The 22,801-nt window shown below is 37.7% G+C and overlaps 2 protein-coding genes across 7 annotated transcripts in view; one reads left to right on the top strand and one right to left on the bottom strand.

The window, feature by feature from the left end:
- Positions 1–10,973, bottom strand: part of shroom2b (shroom family member 2b) — a 34,076-nt gene extending 23,103 nt beyond the window's left edge. The window contains exons 1-3 of one of the 4 annotated variants that reach the window (XM_048172186.1): positions 10,834–10,973; positions 10,521–10,745; positions 3,722–3,870 (exon numbers count right to left, since the gene is read on the bottom strand). In XM_048172186.1, the coding sequence (XP_048028143.1) occupies positions 3,722–3,870; positions 10,521–10,706 (335 nt within the window). In that variant the 5' untranslated portion in view covers positions 10,707–10,745; positions 10,834–10,973. Of the gene's footprint in view, positions 1–3,721; positions 3,871–10,520 lie in introns of all 4 variants that reach the window. The other 3 variants (XM_048172188.1, XR_007182089.1, XM_048172185.1) reach the window with 3 other exon arrangements.
- Positions 10,974–12,058: 1,085 nt separating this feature from the next.
- On the top strand, positions 12,059–16,829 carry LOC125256243. 3 transcript variants are annotated; one of them, XM_048172066.1, is made up of 6 exons: positions 12,067–12,222; positions 15,345–15,678; positions 15,756–15,998; positions 16,075–16,153; positions 16,248–16,302; positions 16,370–16,829. In XM_048172066.1, the coding sequence occupies exons 2-6, from the start codon at positions 15,603–15,605 to the stop codon at positions 16,556–16,558; spliced, it is 642 nt and encodes a 213-aa protein (XP_048028023.1). In that variant the 5' UTR covers positions 12,067–12,222; positions 15,345–15,602; the 3' UTR covers positions 16,559–16,829. The 3 variants fall into 3 exon arrangements, with proteins under 3 accessions (XP_048028024.1, XP_048028023.1, XP_048028021.1); XM_048172064.1 differs by having other exon boundaries at positions 16,069–16,153; XM_048172067.1 differs by lacking the exon at positions 15,345–15,678 and having other exon boundaries at positions 12,059–12,222; positions 16,069–16,153.
- The last annotated feature ends 5,972 nt before the right edge of the window (positions 16,830–22,801 follow it).

Genomic DNA, 22,801 nt, shown 5'->3' with positions numbered 1-22,801 from the left:
TGAGCAAATGAAGTTGCTCCGTAACATAACCTATATAACATAATACATATAAACTCCCAGAAGGCCTCTGATGACGGCAGCCCACTAGTGTCCAGGAGAAACACAGACCCAAAGGCCCCAGACCTGCCTATAAAGCCCCAGCAGAGGCGTGACGACAGACAATGGCCGGCCCTCGGGCCTCCTGTGTGTGACGGCGTGCAGCAGCACACAATAATGACGCCCCTTTTGTTCCGCACTGTCAAATAATGGTGTCACCTACTCACAAACGTCATGGTGATTTCTGCCGTAACGCCTGGAATAAACACAGGCTGGAGCTTCAAACTTGATCAGAATGGAGAGAGAAAGCTGTAACGGAGCTCACATTTCTGCACCAGCACTTTTCTCTGATACATTCTCTGACACTGTGCTTTAGTTTCAACCAGACACGACATACAAAAACAATACAACAAACTATGCATGACAAAGAGAAATCAACATGGATATTTTCCAGGGCGTTGCTATAGAGTTGCTGGGATGCTCTGGCTGGTTGCTAGGGTGTTTCTATGCATTTGCTAGGATGCTAGAATGCTCTAGATGTGATTGCCAGAGTGTTGCTATGCAGTTGTCAGGATGTTCTGTGTGGTTGCCAGTGTGTTGCTTTGCAGTTGCTAGAATGCTCTGGTGGTTACCAGGGTGTTGCTAAGCATTTTTAGGATGCTTTGGTGGTTGCCAGGGTGTTGCTAAGCATTTTAGGATGTTCTGGTGGTTGCCAGCGTGTTGCTAAGCATTTTTATGATGGTCTGGTGGTTGTCAGGGTGTTGCTATGCAGTTGCTAGAATGCTCTGGATGGTTGCCAAGGTGTAGCTATACAATTGCTAGAGTGTTCTTAGTTGTTGCTATGCATTTGCTAAGATGTTCTGGGTTGTTGCCAAGGTATTGCTATACAGTTGCTAGGATGCTCTGTGTGGTTGCCTGAGTGTTGCTATGCATTTGCTATGATGCTCTGTGTGGTTGCCAGGGTGTTGCTATGAATTTGCTAGGATGCTAGAATGCTGTGTGGTTGTAAGGGTGTAGCTATACAATTGCTAGAGTGTTCTTAGTTGTTGCCAGGGTGTTGCTATGCATTTGCTATGGTGATCTGTGTGGTTGCCAGGGTGTAGCTATGCATTAGCTAGGATGCTCTGGTGGTTGCCAGGGTGTTGCTATGCAGCTGCTAGAATGCTCTGTGTGGTTGCCAGGGTGTTGCTATGCATTTACAAGGATGCTCTGGGTGGTTGCTAGGGTGTTGCTTTGAAGTTGCTAGAATGCTCTGGGTGGTTGCCAAGGTGTAGCTATACAATTGCTAGAGTGTTCTAAGTTTATGCTATGCATTTTTAGGATGGTCTGGTGGTTGCCAGGGTGTTGCTATGCATTTACTAGGATGCTCTGGGTAGTTGCTAGGGTGTTGCTATGCATTTGCTAGACTGTTCTTAGTTGTTGCCAGGGTGTTGCTATGCATTTGCTATGATGATCTGTGTGGTTGCCAGGGTGTAGCTATGCATTTGCTAGGATGCTCTGGTGGTTGCCAGGGTGTTGCTATGCAGTTGCTAGAATGCTCTGTGTGGTTGCCAGGGTGTTGATATGCATTTGCTAAGATGTTCTGGGAGGTTGCCTGGGTGTTGCTATGCATTTGGCGGGATGCTCTGTTGGTTGCTATGCATTTGTTAGGATGCTCTGGTGGTTGCAAGGGTGTTGCTATGCAGTTGCTAGGGTATTCTGGGTGGTTTCATCCTGTCTGAAGCACAAAAAGCCCACCCTTAAGTCTCTGCAATAATCTGGTCTGAACTGGCAAAACTGATTATTGATAGAGTAATATATGGGCTGAATTCTTGGCTGAAAACTTGTTTACACCAGGTTAAGTAATAAACTCAAGACTATATTTTGTCCTTGAAGAGGATAAAAATGTAACTACCATATTAAACAAACTATTTGCTGACTACAGCACTCAGGTCAGATAGGAACATGTTGCAAAATATCTGAAAGATTGTGTGATCTTCACAGTGAGAGTTTAATTTTCAGAGAGCGAACACCTTCCCTCAGACGCTGAGGAGAAACTCAACACCGCGCGGCCCAGCCCAACACTGTGGCTCAGCAACAATCCACTCCATGTAAACACAGAGCACATATTGTGGTTTGGCAACAGTATCAAGCGTAAACACGTCAACATAACTACGAAATCTCAGAGCTTCAGTTGTACATAATGTGTGAATCAAATGTATGGGATTGAATATGGAATGAAACCCTATTGTGCATGTCACTCGTCTTATTATGAACAATTCATCTGTGCATTAATATTGTTTTAAACACATTATTGACTTACTTTTCACAATACAATCAACACTGACTTTGCATTTTTATGTCAACATGAAACTAGGGATGGAGGATATATCGGCTGTATATGCTGTACTATCACCAAATATTGGATTCAATCTTTTTGTCAACTTGCTTTCTTTCAATTAAGAAAGAAAGTTTTTGTATTTCTTTTTGGATCTTTTAGGTTTTGTATTTCTTTTTGGAACGGATCGATCATAAGCCTCGTTGATCTCTTAGTTTTTGAGTGAAAAAAGCATTTTTGGTGGACAATTTTGTCAATATTCAACAAAATCTGAAAAAAACTGTTTATCATACTAGTGTGCTTTAATATTTAACCAGGAAGTTTATTTTAAAATGCTTTTATTTTGTACAAAATGGCACAAAGTCACACTTGTGGTGTTCACGGTCAAAAGTGATCAACACGCTCCTGAATACTAAATGTTCCTCTTCTTTTCAATCTCCCCCATTCATTTTCAATGGATGACCAATAAAAGTTTAGATCAATGAGGCCTACGATCAATCAGTTCAAAAAAGAAACGCAAAACCTGTCCTAATTGAAAGAAAACAAGCTGACAAAAAGATTGAATCCAATATTTGATGTTAATATAGCATAACAAGAGACTTACAAGCTATTTTTTGTAGGCCGGATATTTTTGACCAGGAACTGTGGAAGCTTGTTTCCGCCACTAAATAAAAAATAAAAAAGGTAATTGCGACTTTTTATCTCACAATTCAGACTTTTTTCTTAGAATTGTGAGATATAAACAATTGCGAGTTATAAAGTCCAACTGTGAGGGAAAAAAGACAATTGCGAGTTAATATCTCACAAAACTGACTTTCTTGCAATTGCAAATTTTTCCCCTCACAATTCTGACTTTTCTCGTGATTGCAAGTTCTTATAATTCTGACTTTTTTCGCAATTTTGAGTTTTTATCTCATAATTCTGAATTTTTCACAGTTGTGTTTTATCTCACAATTCTGACTTTCTTGCCATTGCAAATTTTTTTCTCACAATTCCGACTTTTTTTTGGCAATGGCGAGTTTTTAATCGCACAATTCTGACTTTATCAGATGCAACTGAAAGTTTAAATCTCAAAAGTTGCAATTACCTTTTTTATTTTTTTATGTAGTGGCGGAAACAAGCTTACATAAGGAACAGCATAAGCATAACAAGGTGGGGAAAAAAACCCCAAAAAGTCTTCAAAAAGAAAGCTTGGGAAAATGATGGTTTCTGAATTCGAAATCGCATAGTACTCATACTCGTTCTGCCATATATTTATATATATTCTGCTAGTGTCTCTATACGACAGGTGGTTGGAGGAGAAAAGCCAATGAACCAGCAAATGGGGTCAGTGTTGATTTTACGTGGACTTTTAACGGGGAATCCTACCGTTTTATTCCCAGAGAGAGCATCTTATGTGAGCTTTTAACCAGACAAATGGCCTCCAGTCTGTAACCGCTGAGAAGAACCGAGTTAACGCTGACTATCTCATCACCGATCTGGAGTCGACCCAGCGCTGCTCGACTTCCGTCCTCCACCTAAACAAACAAACAAACAAACATCAGCACTGGCACACAGAAACATCTCCATCTGCTTCTGCGCAGACGTTATTTCACTGCAAGTTTAAAGATGACAGAGAGTCAAACCCCTGATAACAGAAGCAGGGATAAAACCAGCAGCGATGAAGCGCCTCTTTTCCTGCTCATCTCTGACACGTCTAGAGTTATTTATGGAATATCTGTTTAAAGCGTCCATGCTGGGATGGATGTGGTTTGTGTGGAGATCTGCAGGAAGTTCTGCTCAGGAATGATACGTGACAGGAAAAATGTAGTCAACATTATTTATTGAGTTTCATTTTAGTGGTTTCATTAAAAGTTATAAAAATAATAAATAACATACAAATCATATATATTTTTACCAGATAGATATCACAGTGTTAATACTTTAATAATTAATAATAATAAAAAATTAAATTCAGCTTTTTTATTATATTTTTATTATTTATTATTTTAAATTAAACCATTTAAAAGAAATCCATAAATCAGAAAATACAGAATGTGGGATATAATAAAACAGATTTCATAGGGCCATATTTTCGGCATGTTAAAAAGTTAATGCGTGACACAGGAAGTCAGAAATCACAATAAGACGAGGCCTCGTGTTCAGATCAGCATCATGATGAGGACAGGACATGAACAAAGAACGTATCACTCAACCTGCATGACCCTGAAAGTAACATGGGAAATAGTATAAGGTCCTATCAGATCCATCAGCTGACAGTAAAAGGAAACCCGAGTGCAGCAGTTAAATATTCAAGAGCTCGAAACTTTAGATTACAGCTTGTTTCACATCCCATAAAGTCCAGAGCAGCTGATTTCAGATCAGTTTGTGATCATGATTTGTAAGGGTTCAGATGGTTTCTGTGCTGTACGCAGTAGTCCACACTCAGTAGTGCTCACAAACGTGACCTCGGTGGTTTTGGTTTGGATAAAGTGCAGGAACGGCACAGGATTCACAAACACTTGATTTGGCTCTTTATAATTCACATTAAAGCAGTGCTGAAGAATTACACAAGAATAAGATTACAGGAAATTACAGGAAAAAAATGTTGGGAATTCTAATCAGATCCAATTTGTTTATTTTCATGCTGCTTAATCCACAGAGACCGAAACTCCAACAACAGACAGAAGAACCGAACAAATGCTGCAATGACAGAGATTAAAAATGCTGGTTTAAAAACGACCCAATCGCTGGTTTAAAACGACCCAATCGCTGGTTTAAATTGACCCAATCGCTGGGTTAAAACGACCAATTCGCTGGTTTAAAACGACTCAAAACGACCCAATCGCTGGTTTAAAATGACCCAACCACTGGTTTAAAACGACCCATTCGCTGGTTTAAAACGACCAATTCGCTGGGTTAAAACTACCCAAAACGACCCAACCGCTGGGTTAAAATGACCCAATTGCTGGTTTAAAAAGACCCAATCGCTGGTTTAAAACGACCAATTCGCTGGGTTAAAACTACCCAAAACGACCTAACCGCTGGTTTAAAAATGACCCAATCGCTGGGTTAAAATGACCCAATCGCTGGTTTAAAACGACCAATTCGCTGGGTTAAAACTACCCAAAACGACCTAACCGCTGGTTTAAAATGACCCAATCGCTGGGTTAAAATGACCCAATCGCTGGGTTAAAATGACCCAATTGCTGGTTTAAAAAGACCCAATCGCTGGTTTAAAACGACCAATTCGCTGGGTTAAAACTACCCAAAACGACCTAACCGCTGGTTTAAAATGACCCAATCGCTGGGTTAAAATGACCCAATCGCTGGTTTAAAAAGACCCAATCGCTGGTTTAAAATGACCAATTCGCTGGTTTAAAACGACCCAATCCCTGGTTTAAAACGACCCAATCGCTGGTTTAAAACGACCAATTCGCTGGGTTAAAACTACCCAAAACGACCCAACCGCTGGTTTAAAACGACCCAATCGCTGGGTTAAAATGACCCAATTGCTGGTTTAAAAAGACCCAATCGCTGGTTTAAAACGACCAATTCGCTGGGTTAAAACTACCCAAAACGACCTAACCGCTGGTTTAAAATGACCCAATCGCTGGGTTAAAATGACCCAATCGCTGGGTTAAAATGACCCAATTGCTGGTTTAAAAAGACCCAATCGCTGGTTTAAAACGACCAATTCGCTGGGTTAAAACTACCCAAAACGACCTAACCGCTGGTTTAAAATGACCCAATCGCTGGTTTAAAAAGACCCAATCGCTGGTTTAAAATGACCAATTCGCTGGTTTAAAACGACCCAATCCCTGGTTTAAAACGACCCAATCGCTGGTTTAAAACGACCAATTCGCTGGGTTAAAACTACCCAAAACGACCCAACCGCTGGTTTAAAACGACCCAACTGCTGGTTTAAAACGACCCAATCGCTGGGTTAAAATGACCCAATTGCTGGTTTAAAAAGACCCAATCGCTGGTTTAAAACGACCCAACCGCTGGTTTAAAACGACCCAATCACTGGGTTAAAATGACCTAATCGCTGGTTTAAAAAGACCCAATCGCTGGTTTAAAAACAACCCAATCGCTAGGTTAAAACGACCAATTCGCTGGGTTAAAACTACCCAAAACGACCCAACCGCTGGGTTAAAATGACCCAATTGCTGGTTTAAAAAGACCCAATCGCTGGTTTAAAACGACCAATTCGCTGGGTTAAAACTACCCAAAACGACCCAACCGCTGGTTTAAAATGACCCAATCGCTGGGTTAAAATGACCCAATCGCTGGTTTAAAAAGACCCAATCGCTGGTTTAAAACGACCAATTCGCTGGTTTAAAACGACCCAATCGCTGGTTTAAAACGACCCAATCGCTGGTTTAAAACGACCAATTCGCTGGGTTAAAACTACCCAAAACGACCCAACTGCTGGTTTAAAACGACCCAACTGCTGGTTTAAAACGACCCAATCGCTGGGTTAAAATGACCCAATTGCTGGTTTAAAAAGACCCAATCGCTGGTTTAAAACGACCCAACCGCTGGTTTAAAACGACCCAACCGCTGGTTTAAAACGACCCAACCGCTGGTTTAAAACGACCCAATCACTGGGTTAAAATGACCTAATCGCTGGTTTAAAAAGACCCAATTGCTGGTTTAAAACGACTCAACGACCCAATCGCTGGTTTAAAATGACCCAACCACTGGTTTAAAACGACCCATTCGCTGGTTTAAAACGACCAATTCGCTGGGTTAAAACTACCCAAAACAACCCAACCGCTGGGTTAAAATGACCCAATTGCTGGTTTAAAAAGACCCAATTCGCTAGGTTAAAACGACCAATTCGCTGGTTTAAAACGACCCAAAACGACCCAATCGCTGGTTTAAAAATGACCCAATCACTGGCTTAAAACGACCAATTCACTGATTTAAAACAACCCAATAGCTGGTTTAAAACGACCCAATCGCTGGTTTAAAACGACCAATTCGCTGGGTTAAAACTACCCAAAACGACCCAACCGCTGGTTTAAAACGACCCAATCGCTGGGTTAAAATGACCCAATTGCTGGTTTAAAAAGACCCAATCGCTGGTTTAAAACGACCAATTCGCTGGGTTAAAACTACCCAAAACGACCTAACCGCTGGTTTAAAATGACCCAATCGCTGGGTTAAAATGACCCAATCGCTGGGTTAAAATGACCCAATTGCTGGTTTAAAAAGACCCAATCGCTGGTTTAAAACGACCAATTCGCTGGGTTAAAACTACCCAAAACGACCTAACCGCTGGTTTAAAATGACCCAATCGCTGGTTTAAAAAGACCCAATCGCTGGTTTAAAAAGACCCAATCGCTGGTTTAAAATGACCAATTCGCTGGTTTAAAACGACCCAATCCCTGGTTTAAAACGACCCAATCCCTGGTTTAAAACGACCCAATCGCTGGTTTAAAACGACCAATTCGCTGGGTTAAAACTACCCAAAACGACCCAACCGCTGGTTTAAAACGACCCAATCGCTGGGTTAAAATGACCCAATTGCTGGTTTAAAAAGACCCAATCGCTGGTTTAAAACGACCCAACCGCTGGTTTAAAACGACCCAATCACTGGGTTAAAATGACCTAATCGCTGGTTTAAAAAGACCCAATCGCTGGTTTAAAAACAACCCAATCGCTAGGTTAAAACGACCAATTCGCTGGGTTAAAACTACCCAAAACGACCCAACCGCTGGGTTAAAATGACCCAATTGCTGGTTTAAAAAGACCCAATCGCTGGTTTAAAACGACCAATTCGCTGGGTTAAAACTACCCAAAACGACCCAACCGCTGGTTTAAAATGACCCAATCGCTGGGTTAAAATGACCCAATCGCTGGTTTAAAAAGACCCAATCGCTGGTTTAAAACGACCAATTCGCTGGTTTAAAACGACCCAATCGCTGGTTTAAAACGACCCAATCGCTGGTTTAAAACGACCAATTCGCTGGGTTAAAACTACCCAAAATGACCCAACTGCTGGTTTAAAACGACCCAACTGCTGGTTTAAAACGACCCAATCGCTGGGTTAAAATGACCCAATTGCTGGTTTAAAAAGACCCAATCGCTGGTTTAAAACGACCCAACCGCTGGTTTAAAACGACCCAACCGCTGGTTTAAAACGACCCAATCACTGGGTTAAAATGACCTAATCGCTGGTTTAAAAAGACCCAATTGCTGGTTTAAAACGACTCAAAACGACCCAATCGCTGGTTTAAAATGACCCAACCACTGGTTTAAAATGACCCATTCGCTGGTTTAAAACGACCAATTCGCTGGGTTAAAACTACCCAAAACAACCCAACCGCTGGGTTAAAATGACCCAATTGCTGGTTTAAAAAGACCCAATTCGCTAGGTTAAAACGACCAATTCGCTGGTTTAAAACGACCCAAAACGACCCAATCGCTGGTTTAAAAATGACCCAATCACTGGCTTAAAACGACCAATTCACTGATTTAAAACAACCCAATAGCTGGTTTAAAACGACCCAATCGCTGGGTTAAAACGACCAATTCGCTGGTTTAAAACGACCCAAAACGACCCAATCCCTGGTTTAAAAACAACCCAATCACTGGTTTAAAAATGACCCAATCACTGGTTTAAAACAACCCAATCGCTGGTTTAAAAACGACCCAATCGCTGGTTTAAAACAACCCAATCGCTGGTTTAAAATGACCAATTCGCTGGGTTAAAACGACCCAAAACGACCCAACCGCTGGTTTAAAAATGACCCAATCACTGGTTTAAAAATGACCCAATCACTGGTTTAAAACAACCCAATCGCTGGTTTAAAAACGACCCAATCGCTGGTTTAAAACAACCCAATCGCTGGTTTAAAATGACCAATTCGCTGGGTTAAAACGACCCAAAACGACCCAATCGCTGGTTTAAAAATGACCCAATCACTGGCTTAAAACGACCAATTCACTGATTTAAAACAACCCAATCGCTGGTTTAAAACGACCCAATCGCTGGTTTAAAACGACCCAAAACGACCCAATCCCTGGTTTAAAAACAACCCAATCACTGGTTTAAAAATGACCCAATCACTGGTTTAAAACAACCCAATCGCTGGTTTAAAAACGACCCAATTGCTGGTTTAAAACAACCCAATCGCTGGTTTAAAATGACCAATTCGCTGGGTTAAAACGACCCAAAACGACCCAACCGCTGGTTTAAAACGACCCAATCGCTGGTTTAAAAATGACCCAATCACTGATTTAAAACAACCCAATTGCTGGTTTAAAAATGACCCAATCGCTGGTTTAAAACGACCCAATCGCTTGGTTTGTCCATTTTCAACCCAACTTGGGTTGTTTTTAATCCAACATCTTTTAGAGTGTGTGATTTCAATTTAAAATGCAATTTTTTAAGAACTTAATTGCTTTGCTTGTTTGTATGGGTTACACAAAAAATCATAGTGATTATATATCAATATGATCATAAAAAAATAATAATGTTATTGTTCTTATTTATTATAATTTATTATGATAATTAATATAATTAATAATAATACAAGTTATTTTAATATTTAAATAACTAAATGCATTATAAAATTTAAATATTATATAACTATTTTAATATTAATTTTATTTTACAATATAACTATAATATTATATTACTAATACTTGTGTCTTAATTTCTTCATTTTCAAATGTTCAAAACATTAAGCAGCCATTTTGGTGGAATCCACAGGAAATGTGTGTGTGATTGTGTAATAATTGAATAACACTTGATTCCATACTTTGACGCTTCTAATGCAATGAAGTGTGATAAACTGTTACATGTACTTCACTAAATATTTTATAAGTAACATTTACACATATGAACAATAATAATAAAGATTTAAAAAAAAAAAAATAGAAAGTATATTATATTATTAAAATACATAAATAATAATATATTTAATAATAATATAAACAATAATAATAAATTATATTTAAAAAAATAAATAAAACAAAAAATAGGCAAAAATAATACATCTGAGAGTACTATAGTGAGTACGAAAAACTTAATAGAAACAATATTTTTTCAAGTAATATTTTACACAGTATTAATACACATGAAAACATATAGCTGCCTTTCACATTTCCCTCGAATTGATTATTATATCCAGGGTATTTCCAGTTATTTTCATAAGTGTGCGATCATGAGTACCTTGGTGATGATGAGCGGCTCGTGATACTCCAGTCCTCCTCTGACAGTGAAGCCCCACGGAGATCCTCCTGTCAGCAGAACCTCCATCAGCTCAACACCTTCATCTCTCTCCTCTTCATCATGACCTACTGACCTGTGATCTCCTGGTAAAACTTCGCAATCCTCTCTGGCGTTTACGATCTCCATGACGCTCCAGTATCAGTTCATTCTTCTGTGGGATTCAAACTATCACAGGAGCAGCTGGTGTCTCTCATTATGTACAATATCGGCTTTAAAATGAGTTTCCAGCGAGAATAAAAACGATGTGAATTACCAAAAACACCCGAACTCAAGATATCCAGCATGAAGCTATGAATCCACCGGCGTGTTTCAGGCGTCATGAATGAAGTTTGGCGTCTGTTTGAGCTCCAACTGTTGAACATGATCAAACTCCATGAGATCTGAAGAGCAGCGCCACCTGCTGACCGAGGACAATCGATCACATTAAAGGATTAGTTCACTTTCATATTAAAATGTCCTGATAATTTACTCACCTCCATGTCATCCAAGATGTTCATGTCTTTCTTTCTTCAGTGGAAAAGAAATGAAGGTTTTTGAGGAAAACATTCCAGGATTTTTCTCCATATAGTGGACTTCACTGGGGTTCAACGGGTTGAAGGTCCAAATGTCAGTTTCAGTGCAGCTTCAAAGAGCTCTACATGATCCCAGACGAGGAATAAGAGTCTAATCTAGAGAAACCATCGGACATTTTCTAAACAAAAATAAAAATTATATACATTTTAACCATAAATGCTCATCTTGAACTAGCTCTCTTCTTCTTATCGTAAATTAATCTTCTAATCGTAAATTATCAAGACATTTTAATTTGAAAGTGAACTAATCCTTTAATGAAAATATTTCACATGTTCAATTAAATTCGATTCACATTTATTTGTATAGCGCTTTTCACAATACATATGGTTTCAAAGCAGCTTTACAGAGAATGCATGTCAACATTACAATTTAAAGAATGCAGTTAGCAAATAATGTAATAATTTAGGCAATTAATTTACAAACACTGTTAGCAATTTGAAATTCATGTGGTTTTGGGAATATTGTAAGGGAATATTTAACATTTATTGAATATAAATATTTTTTATTTTTTAAATTAATTAATTAAATAAATAAATAAAAGTTGGCGGTTTTATAATACTCAGTAGAGTAACAGTTCAGAGTCTGATGCAGAAATGACCAAATCAGCCCCAAATAAACTGCAGACCCGTCATTCTCAGTTCTATGCTCAAATAAAGCAGCAAATTCATTCAAACTGACTGATGTCACAGAAGTCAGATGAAACAAACTGTATATAAAGAGGTTGAGCAATGAGCATGATATATAAAAAAGTCCATTGCTCATTTTGAGTTACAAAGAATGAGGAAATGATATCATATGATTTAACAGAACTGAGTTCAATCTGTTATTTTTGTTGTAAAATGGCCAGAATATGTCGACACAGAGCTTGTTCAGCATTTTGAGTTCATTTTGGGGGGGGGGGGTTTCCTGTGTTATTTGTAATTATCATTTCTCATGAGGAGACGTTCACTTCCACATCAAGGAATCATTCCAGGCATTTTAAACTCAAACACCAAACCATATTGATTCATAATATCGGCCATGAACCCCAAATATTCACTCATAGTGTCATTTCTGCTGCATCTGAAAGGTAGGACTCGTTCCTTCACTTGTTAAACTTTATTGTGTTCTTTACCTGTAAAACCTCCAGTGCTATAAAACTACTGTGACAATTAATTTTCTGTACACTTTAACCACTTTAATGCATGAATTATGATAAGCTCAGTCAGGACTTTTTTGCTATGTGTTTTATTGCTCTTAGGAGCATGAAAAACAGGATTTATTTATTTATTTATTTTTATGCATAAGAGAAATCCAGATGTCCACTTGAGTGGACTGTATGCGTTTATGGTTTAAACTGAAGAGATACTGTATTAAACATAATACAGTAACACAACAATATTGTGTATTTGTGTATTTAACAAACCAATCAATAAAATTTGTATAAAATCATGTGAAAACTATAAAATATATACAAAAAATTTGAAATATTGCAAATGCAATTAAAGTTGAACTTCACGTATCTATGATGGAATCACGCCCTCATGTACTGATATCAGAGATCTCTACAACCTGTCAAAATAAAACTGTGGAAACTCAATTCAGATGCTCCCTCCAGTGTACCAGAGTATGCCGATTTACCCATATTAGCTGATCATTCTGATTATATTCAATCAAGATGGACACATTTCTAACATAGCTCTCCTCTGAGAAAACCTAGCGATCAGGTGTTTTCAGTCTCATCTGAAATGAGCTGTGTAGCGTGCATTATGTAATCAGATTACTTTTTGATGTAACGAGTAAAGTAATGTGTTACAAGTAACGTGCATTACGTAATCAGATGACTTTTTGATGTAACGAGTAAAGTAACGCATTACAAGTAACGTGCATTACGCAATCAGATTACTTTTTGATGTAACGTGTTACTTTTTTACTTTTTGAAGTAATTCATTACAAGTAATGTGCATTATGCAATCAAATTACTTTTTGATGTAAGGAGTAAAGTAACGCATTACAAGTAACGTTCATAATGTAATCAGATTACTTTTTGATGATGTAAGGAGTAAAGTAACACATTACATGTAACGTGATCAGATGACTTTGATGTAATGAGTAAAGTAAAGATTGTATGTTGACGCATTACAAGTAACGTGCATTACACAATCAGATTACTTTTTGATGTAACGTGTTACAAGTAACGTGGATTACGCAATCAGATTACTTTTTGATGTAACGAGTAAAGTAACGCATTACAAGTAACGTGGATTACGAAATCAGATTACTTTTTGATGTAACGAGTAAAGTAACACGTTACATCAAAACACACGTGCATTATGCAATCAAATTACTTTTTGATGTAAGGAGTAAAGTAACGCATTACAAGTAACGTCCATAATGTAATCAGATGACTTTTTGATGTAACGAGTAAAGTAACGCATTACAAGTAACGTGCATTACGCAATCAGATTACTTTTTGATGTAACGTGTTACTTTTTTACTTTTTGAAGTAATGCATTACAAGTAATGTGCATTATGCAATCAAATTACTTTTTGATGTAAGGAGTAAAGTAACGCATTACAAGTAACGTTCATAATGTAATCAGATTACTTTTTGATGATGTAAGGAGTAAAGTAACACATTACAAGTAACGTGATCAGATGACTTTGATGTAATGAGTAAAGTAAAGATTGTATGTTGACGCATTACAAGTAACGTGCATTACACAATCAGATTACTTTTTGATGTAACGTGTTACAAGTAACGTGGATTACGCAATCAGATTACTTTTTGATGTAACGTGTTACAAGTAATGTGGATTACGAAATCAGATTACTTTTTGATGTAACGAGTAAAGTAAGACGTTACAAGTAACGTGCATTACGCAATCAGATTACTTTTTGATGTAACGTGTTACAAGTAACGTGCATTATGCAATCAAATTACTTTTTGATGTAAGGAGTAAAGTAACGCATTACAAGTAACGTCCATAATGTAATCAGATGACTTTTTGATGTAACGAGTAAAGTAACGCATTACAAGTAACGTGCATTATGCAATCAGATTACTTTTTGATGTAACGAGTAAAGTAACGCATTACAAGTAACGTTCATAATGTAATCAGATGACTTTTTGATGTAACGAGTAAAGTAACGCATTACAAGTAACGTTCATAATGTAATCAGATGACTTTTTGATGTAAGGAGTAAAGTTACACATTACAAGTAACGTTCATAATGTAATCAGATGACTTTTTGATGTAACGAGTAAAGTAATGCATTACAAGTAATGTGCATTATGCAATCAAATTACTTTTTGATGTAAGGAGTAAAGTAACGCATTACAAGTAATGTGCATTATGCAATCAAATTACTTTTTGATGTAAGGAGTAAAGTAACGCATTACAAGTAATGTGCATTACGCAATCAAATTACTTTTTGATGTAAGGAGTAAAGTAACGCATTACAAGTAACGTTCATAATGTAATCAGATGACTTTTTGATGTAACGAGTAAAGTAACGCATTACAAGTAACGTGCATTATGCAATCAGATTACTTTTTGATGATGTAAGGAGTAAAGTAACGCATTACAAGTAACGTGCATTATGCAATCAGATTACTTTTTGATGATGTAAGGAGTAAAGTAACACATTACAAGTAATGTGCATTACGCAATCAGATGACTTTTTGATGTAACGAGTAAAGTAATGCATTACAAGTAATGTGCATTACGCAATCAAATTACTTTTTGATGTAAGGAGTAAAGTAACGCATTACAAGTAACGTGCATTATGCAATCAGATTACTTTTTGATGATGTAAGGAGTAAAGTAACACATTACAAGTAACGTGCATTACGCAATCAGATGACTTTTTGATGTAACGATGATATGACTCATTAGATATTGCTTGATGCTACAACATTTTTTTTACCTGCAATAGTCTCCTGGTAACGTGGATATCTGGAGCAATGGACATTTTGATGCCATCGGCCAATGGAGTTTGGAAGGGGGTAAAGATCGACATACAATGGCTTGCCACTTGGTGGCAGTGTATAGGATGATGCATTAGGGTCCACTGTAGAGGTTGATGTGCCATCAAAACCCATGCATATGCAAGAAAATGCTTTTTGAATAGCTGTACACTGTAGTGACCTCTATGCGTGAAAAGGTTTTAATGTTCACTTTCTGACTCCCTCTTCAAACTGTGTTTCAGGTGTATTTGTTCGGACAGACAACTGTGAGTGGTCGCACTGAATCAGTCTGTGCTCCTACAGGATCATCTTTGACTCTTAATTCCAGTTGTAAATATCCTGATGGATATACATTTCAGTCATTGTGTATCCACAGATCAAATAATGGAGAAACAGTTTCAGATCCCTGTAAGGACTCTCGGTGTATATATAGAAACAATCACTATAACTGTGACATAACAATTCATGATCTAAAAGAGACAGACGCTGGCACATATTATATGAGCTTTACTTACAGTAAAGGAAACTCTACCTTTACCTCAATTATTCCAATAGAATTCACTGTACATGTCACAGGTAAATATGTTATTTCCATTCTATATATAGAGAGAGAATGAATGAACACAGAGACAGACATGAGTGTGTTTTATTAGATCTTCAGGTGACTGTCGACTCCGACGGTCAGAACGTCACACTGACCTGTAAGACCAGCTGCCCTCCAACCGCCAGCAAACGCTCCTTCATCTGGTGGAAGAATGAGGAGCGTTTGGATCCGCATCATTCCCGCGATGAGCTGAATGTTTCAGCGGTGAGCCGTGAGGATTCAGGCCGATACTCGTGTGCGCTGGAGAGCTTTCAAACGTTCCGCTCGGCCGAGACGCTCCTCGGTGTCGACCGTGAGTCCACATGAGAAACTCTTGATCAGTGTGTCATTGTGTGAATGTGAAACTGATCGATTATTTTCAGCTCCAGATGTGGTGGGAATCATAACGCTGTCGTCTCTCCTGACTCTCATTGCTCTGCTGCTGATCTGTGCAGCTCTGTGGAGGATGTGAGTCTCTGATCTGGTGCTGCTTTGTATTTAGTAGACGCTTTTATCCAAAGCCTCATGTCATCATGTTCATGATCTCTGTCATTCTAAACAGAAGAAAAAAACGACAATCCCTTATAAGACCCGAAGGAAAAGAGCAAATCACACAGGTAAACCTTAATGAATGATGTTTAAATTAAAAAGGCTTGCATTAAATTTTCATTATTTTTTCTTCAGAATTACACTGTGAATGCAAAGGACTCGACTCTGGCTGTGACCTTTGACCTGGGGGAGAAAGGAAAGTCAGTTCATCAGGAGGAACTTCTGTACTCTCATGTCCATTTCAGCGAGTTTCCAAATGCCCAGTTTTTTGTGAAGGAAGCTGAAGTCCAGTACTCTGAGATTCGCAGTGCTGCCCTCTACTGAGCGACACAACAACTGCACTATATGATATCAGCTTATATACACACTGCGTGTTTAACCCTGTAAAGCCTGACATATGAAGAAATAATATGAAAGATGTTTTTTTTTTTAAAAATGGATCAGTTTATTGAAAAAAAATCAAAATGTTTGCATATGTGTTTTTTGTTAAGTATCATATTTGATGCATCAGATTAGTAATGTAAATCATTGATATCTTTATATCACTATAACAGACTACTAAATTAAAATGCAAATAAATATCAATATCTAACAATATTGTCTAAGTACATAATAACCAAAGTTGGGTTAAATATGGACGAACTCAGAAATTGGGTTGTTTTGACCCAGCGGTTGGGTTAAATGTTTAACCTCTGTGACACTAAAAAAAATGCTGGGTTAAAAATAACCCAGGTTGGGTTAAATATGGACAAACAACCAGTGGCTGCGTTAAATGTTTAAACCTCGGTGACACTAAAAAAAAAAAAATAAATGCTGGGTTAAAAATAACCCAAGTTGGGTTGAAAATGGAGGCGATTGAGTTGTTTTAACCCAGCGGTTGGGTTAAATGTTTGTCCAACCTGCTGGGTAGTTTTATTTAACTCAAAAATTACTGTATTTCTTGCTTAAACTGAATCCAAAATATGTTGGAAATGAACATTTATTAATAAGTTTAATGAATAATAACTAAACAATAAACATTTATTAAATTGCTTATTAATAAATGTTCACCTTTTGATTATTATTGTTGCCTCTAGTAATTATGTGTCTGATTTTTAATTTCCAACATACTTTGGGTTCATTTTAAGTCAGTCATATAGTTATTTTTAAACAATAGTTGAGTTAAATAAAACTACCCAGCAGGTTGGGCAAACATTTAACTCAACTGCTGGGTTAAAACAACCCAATCGCCTCCATTTTCAACCCAACTTGGGTTGTTTTTAACCCAGCATTGAATCATCAATCAGACGACAGAAGGACTGTATAGATTGTGTGCAACAGATCATGTTTTTGATCATGTTGATTGTTTAAAGGCCTTAGAAATGTGTGAATACAATATAATACAGTAGACTTTGGGTTAATTGATGCTATTTTAAAATTGTACTGCTCATGATGCATCATATCTTGTTTTGTGTGTCTGTTGTATCATGCATTGCTTTCTCACACTCATATAGCACTTGTATATCTTTTATATAAATGTACAATTAGGCGTAATATTTTATATTTAACTTGCAGACCAGCAGGCTCTGATTATTCCATGTTGAAAACTACTCTCAGGCTCTTGTTGAGTTGGTTCACGTGAATGATGTGCAATACTCTGTGCCTGACGTCAGTCGCCATTTGTGACGGTTACCACGGCAACCACTAGCCTCCCCTAGAGAGATACATGTAGTGATGAATTCAGCTTTTGCATTTGCACTGTACATTACATGTACCTGTAGCTCCTGTATATTACTGTATATTATATTTTTCTTGACTATTTTAGAAGAAAGCTGGACTGTGCCTGTGTTTGACACAACAGAAGCAGGGTATCCTCTCCATATTAACACGTCTATTTATAGCCTCTGCTGCATCTTTTTATAGAACGACCCGGTGCTCCTCTTCCCTTCGGCTCTGCATCGTGACGGCTGGCCAAGAGTTTTATTTTCCTCATACATGTAGTGTCAGAAGAAAGAAAATCACTAATATGATACTGATTTTAATGATAACAATAACTGAGGAGCTGTGACCCCATCTGGAAGCCTTTTAAAGAGGTTAAAGCCCTGAAAGACCCCATACCATCTCTGACAGAGAACAGATCGCTTTCAACTCACCGCATTGATTCTTCACCCACTGTTCCCTTTCATTGATGCCATTAAATATTCAACATTTCCAAATGTGAGTGCATTTATCATAAATTTTGAAATAGTTTGCTTAATAATTGCTCTCAGCATTAAACACAATACACAATAGTCTACAGCCCAAAACGATATACTGATAATGTACACAAAATATGTTTCTATCTGCGCTTTTTTTGTGTGCATGTGATTGACCCATGTTTTGACCAAGTGATTGGGTTAAATGTTTAACCATGGTGACTCTAAAAATGTTGGGTTAAATATGGACAGACCCAGCAATTGGGTTGTTTTGACCCAGTAGTTGGGTTAAATGTTTAACCTCAGTGACTAAAAAAATGATGGGTTAAAAATAGCTCAAGTTGGGTTAAATATGGACAGACCCAGCGATTGGGTTGTTTTGACCCAGTGGTTGGGTTAAATGTTTAACCTTGGTGATTCTAAAAAATGCTGGGTTAAAAATAACCCAAGTTGGGTTAAATATGGATGAACCCAGTGGTTGGGTTAAATGTTTAACCTTGTTGATTCTAAAAAATGCTGGGTAAAAAATAACCCAAGTTGGGTTAAATATGGACAGACCCAGCGATTGGGTTGTTTTGACCCAGTGGTTGGGTTAAATGTTTAACCTTGGTGATTCTAAAAAATGCTGGGTTAAAAATAACCCAAGTTGGGTTAAATATGGATGAACCCAGTGGTTGGGTTAAATGTTTAACCTTGGTGATTCTAAAAAATGCTGGGTAAAAAATAACCCAAGTTGGGTTAAATATGGACGAACCCAGCGATTGGGTTGTTTTGACCCAGTGGTTGGGTTAAATGTTTAACCTTGGTGATTCTAAAAAATGCTGGGTTAAAAATAACCCAAGTTGGGTTAAATATAGACAAACCCCAGCGATTGGGTTAAATGTTTAACCTCGGTGACTAAAAAATTATGGGTTAAAAAATAACTCAACTTGGGTTAAATATAGACAGACCCAGCAATTGGGTTAAATGTTTAACCTCAGTGACTAAAAAGTGATGGGTTAAAAATAACCCAAGTTGGGTTAAAAATGGATTGGGTTGTTTTGACCCAGTGGTTGGGTTAAATGTTTAACCTCGGTGAATCTAAAAAATGCTGGGTTAAAAATAACCCAAGTTGGGTTAAATATGGACGAACCCAGCGATTGGTTAAATGTTTAACCTCGGTGACTAAAAAATAACTCAAGTTGGGTTAAATATGGACAGACCCAGCAATTGGGTTGTTTTGACCCAGTAGTTGGGTTAAATAATGGACAAACTCAGCGACTGGGTTAAATGTTGAATCTCTGTGACTAAAAAATGATGGGTTAAAAATAACCCAAGTTGGGTTAAATATGGACGAACCCAGCGATTGGGTTGTTTTGACCCAGTGGTTGGGTTAAATGTTTAACCTTGGTGATTCTAAAAAATGCTGGGTTAAAAATAACCCAAGTTGGGTTAAATATGGATGAACCCAGTGGTTGGGTTAAATGTTTAACCTTCGTGATTCTAAAAAATGCTGGGTAAAAAATAACCCAAGTTGGGTTAAATATGGACAGACCCAGCGATTGGGTTGTTTTGACCCAGTGGTTGGGTTAAATGTTTAACCTTGGTGATTCTAAAAAATGCTGGGTTAAAAATAACCCAAGTTGGGTTAAATATGGATGAACCCAGTGGTTGGGTTAAATGTTTAACCTTGGTGATTCTAAAAAATGCTGGGTAAAAAATAACCCAAGTTGGGTTAAATATGGACGAACCCAGCGATTGGGTTGTTTTGACCCAGTGGTTGGGTTAAATGTTTAACCTTGGTGATTCTAAAAAATGCTGGGTTAAAAATAACCCAAGTTGGGTTAAATATAGACAAACCCCAGCGATTGGGTTAAATGTTTAACCTCGGTGACTAAAAAATTATGGGTTAAAAAATAACTCAACTTGGGTTAAATATAGACAGACCCAGCAATTGGGTTAAATGTTTAACCTCAGTGACTAAAAAGTGATGGGTTAAAAATAACCCAAGTTGGGTTAAAAATGGATTGGGTTGTTTTGACCCAGTGGTTGGGTTAAATGTTTAACCTCGGTGAATCTAAAAAATGCTGGGTTAAAAATAACCCAAGTTGGGTTAAATATGGACGAACCCAGCGATTGGTTAAATGTTTAACCTCGGTGACTAAAAAATAACTCAAGTTGGGTTAAATATGGACAGACCCAGCAATTGGGTTGTTTTGACCCAGTAGTTGGGTTAAATAATGGACAAACTCAGCGACTGGGTTAAATGTTGAATCTCTGTGACTAAAAAATGATGGGTTAAAAATAACCCAAGTTGGGTTAAATATGGACGAACCCAGCGATTGGGTTGTTTTGACCCAGTGGTTGGGTTAAATGTTTAACCTTGGTGATTCTAAAAAATGCTGGGTTAAAAATAACCCAAGTTGGGTTAAATATAGACAAACCCCAGCGATTGGGTTAAATGTTTAACCTCGGTGACTAAAAAATTATGGGTTAAAAAATAACCCAACTTGGGTTAAATATAGACAAACCCCAGCGATTGGGTTAAATGTTTAACCTCGGTGACTAAAAAATTATGGGTTAAAAAATAACCCAAGTTGGGTTAAAAATGGATTGGGTTGTTTTGACCCAGTGGTTGGGTTAAATGTTTAACCTCGGTGAATCTAAAAAATGCTGGGTTAAAAATAACTCAAGTTGGGTTAAATATGGATAGACCCAGCAATTGGGTTGTTTTGACCCAGTAGTTGGGTTAAATAATGGACAAACACGGCGACTGGGTTAAATGTTGAATCTCTGTGACTAAAAAATGATGGGTTAAAAATAACCCGAGTTGGGTTAAATATGGACGAACCCAGCGATTGGGTTGTTTTGACCCAGTGGTTGGGTTAAATGTTTAACCTTGGTGATTCTAAAAAATGCTGGGTTAAAAATAACCCAAGTTGGGTTAAATATAGACAAACCCCAGCGATTGGGTTAAATGTTTAACCTCGGTGACTAAAAAATTATGGGTTAAAAAATAACCCAAGTTGGGTTAAAAATGGATTGGGTTGTTTTGACCCAGTGGTTGGGTTAAATGTTTAACCTCAGTGAATCTAAAAAATGCTGGGTTAAAAATAACTCAAGTTGGGTTAAATATGGATAGACCCAGCAATTGGGTTGTTTTGACCCAGTAGTTGGGTTAAATAATGGACAAATACGGCGACTGGGTTAAATGTTGAATCTCTGTGACTAAAAAATGATGGGTTAAAAATAACCCGAGTTGGGTTAAATATGGACGAACCCAGCGATTGGGTTGTTTTGACCCAGTGGTTGGGTTAAATGTTTAACCTTGGTGATTCTAAAAAATGCTGGGTTAAAAATAACCCAAGTTGGGTTAAATATAGACAAACCCCAGCGATTGGGTTAAATGTTTAACCTCGGTGACTAAAAAATTATGGGTTAAAAAATAACCCAACTTGGGTTAAATATAGACAAACCCCAGCGATTGGGTTAAATGTTTAACCTCGGTGACTAAAAAATTATGGGTTAAAAAATAACCCAAGTTGGGTTAAAAATGGATTGGGTTGTTTTGACCCAGTGGTTGGGTTAAATGTTTAACCTCGGTGAATCTAAAAAATGCTGGGTTAAAAATAACTCAAGTTGGGTTAAATATGGATAGACCCAGCAATTGGGTTGTTTTGACCCAGTAGTTGGGTTAAATAATGGACAAACACGGCGACTGGGTTAAATGTTGAATCTCTGTGACTAAAAAATGATGGGTTAAAAATAACCCGAGTTGGGTTAAATATGGACGAACCCAGCGATTGGTTGTTTTGACCCAGTGGTTGGGTTAAATGTTTAACCTTGGTGATTCTAAAAAATGCTGGGTTAAAAATAACCCAAGTTGGGTTAAATATAGACAAACCCCAGCGATTGGGTTAAATGTTTAACCTCGGTGACTAAAAAATTATGGGTTAAAAAATAACCCAACTTGGGTTAAATATAGACAAACCCCAGCGATTGGGTTAAATGTTTAACCTCGGTGACTAAAAAATTATGGGTTAAAAAATAACCCAAGTTGGGTTAAAAATGGATTGGGTTGTTTTGACCCAGTGGTTGGGTTAAATGTTTAACCTCGGTGAATCTAAAAAATGCTGGGTTAAAAATAACTCAAGTTGGGTTAAATATGGATAGACCCAGCAATTGGGTTGTTTTGACCTAGTAGTTGGGTTAAATAATGGACAAACACGGCGACTGGGTTAAATGTTGAATCTCTGTGACTAAAAAATGATGGGTTAAAAATAACCCGAGTTGGGTTAAATATGGACAAACCCAGTGGTTGGGTTAAATGTTTAACCTCGGTGACCAAATACAAGTAGTTATTTGTGCATGTGCAAAAATTGTGTATATAGTACCCTTTATTATGGTACTCTAT

The sequence above is a fragment of the Megalobrama amblycephala genome, linkage group LG21 (assembly GCF_018812025.1).
Source record: "Megalobrama amblycephala isolate DHTTF-2021 linkage group LG21, ASM1881202v1, whole genome shotgun sequence".
Classification (NCBI taxonomy): domain Eukaryota; kingdom Metazoa; phylum Chordata; class Actinopteri; order Cypriniformes; family Xenocyprididae; genus Megalobrama; species Megalobrama amblycephala.
This window is presented reverse-complemented; position numbering and strand designations above follow the sequence as displayed.

What these genes read in the sequence shown, in the direction of transcription:
- LOC125256243 (XM_048172064.1), top strand. Translation starts at nt 15,603, where the DNA reads ATGAGCTTTACTTACAGTAAAGGAAACTCTACCTTTACCTCAATTATT. An exon ending in TGTGCAGCTCTGTGGAGGAT is followed by an intron (nt 16,154 to 16,247) that starts GTGAGTCTCTGA and finishes CATTCTAAACAG; the next exon opens with AAGAAAAAAACGACAATCCC. An exon ending in GAAAAGAGCAAATCACACAG is followed by an intron (nt 16,303 to 16,369) that starts GTAAACCTTAAT and finishes TTTTTTCTTCAG; the next exon opens with AATTACACTGTGAATGCAAA.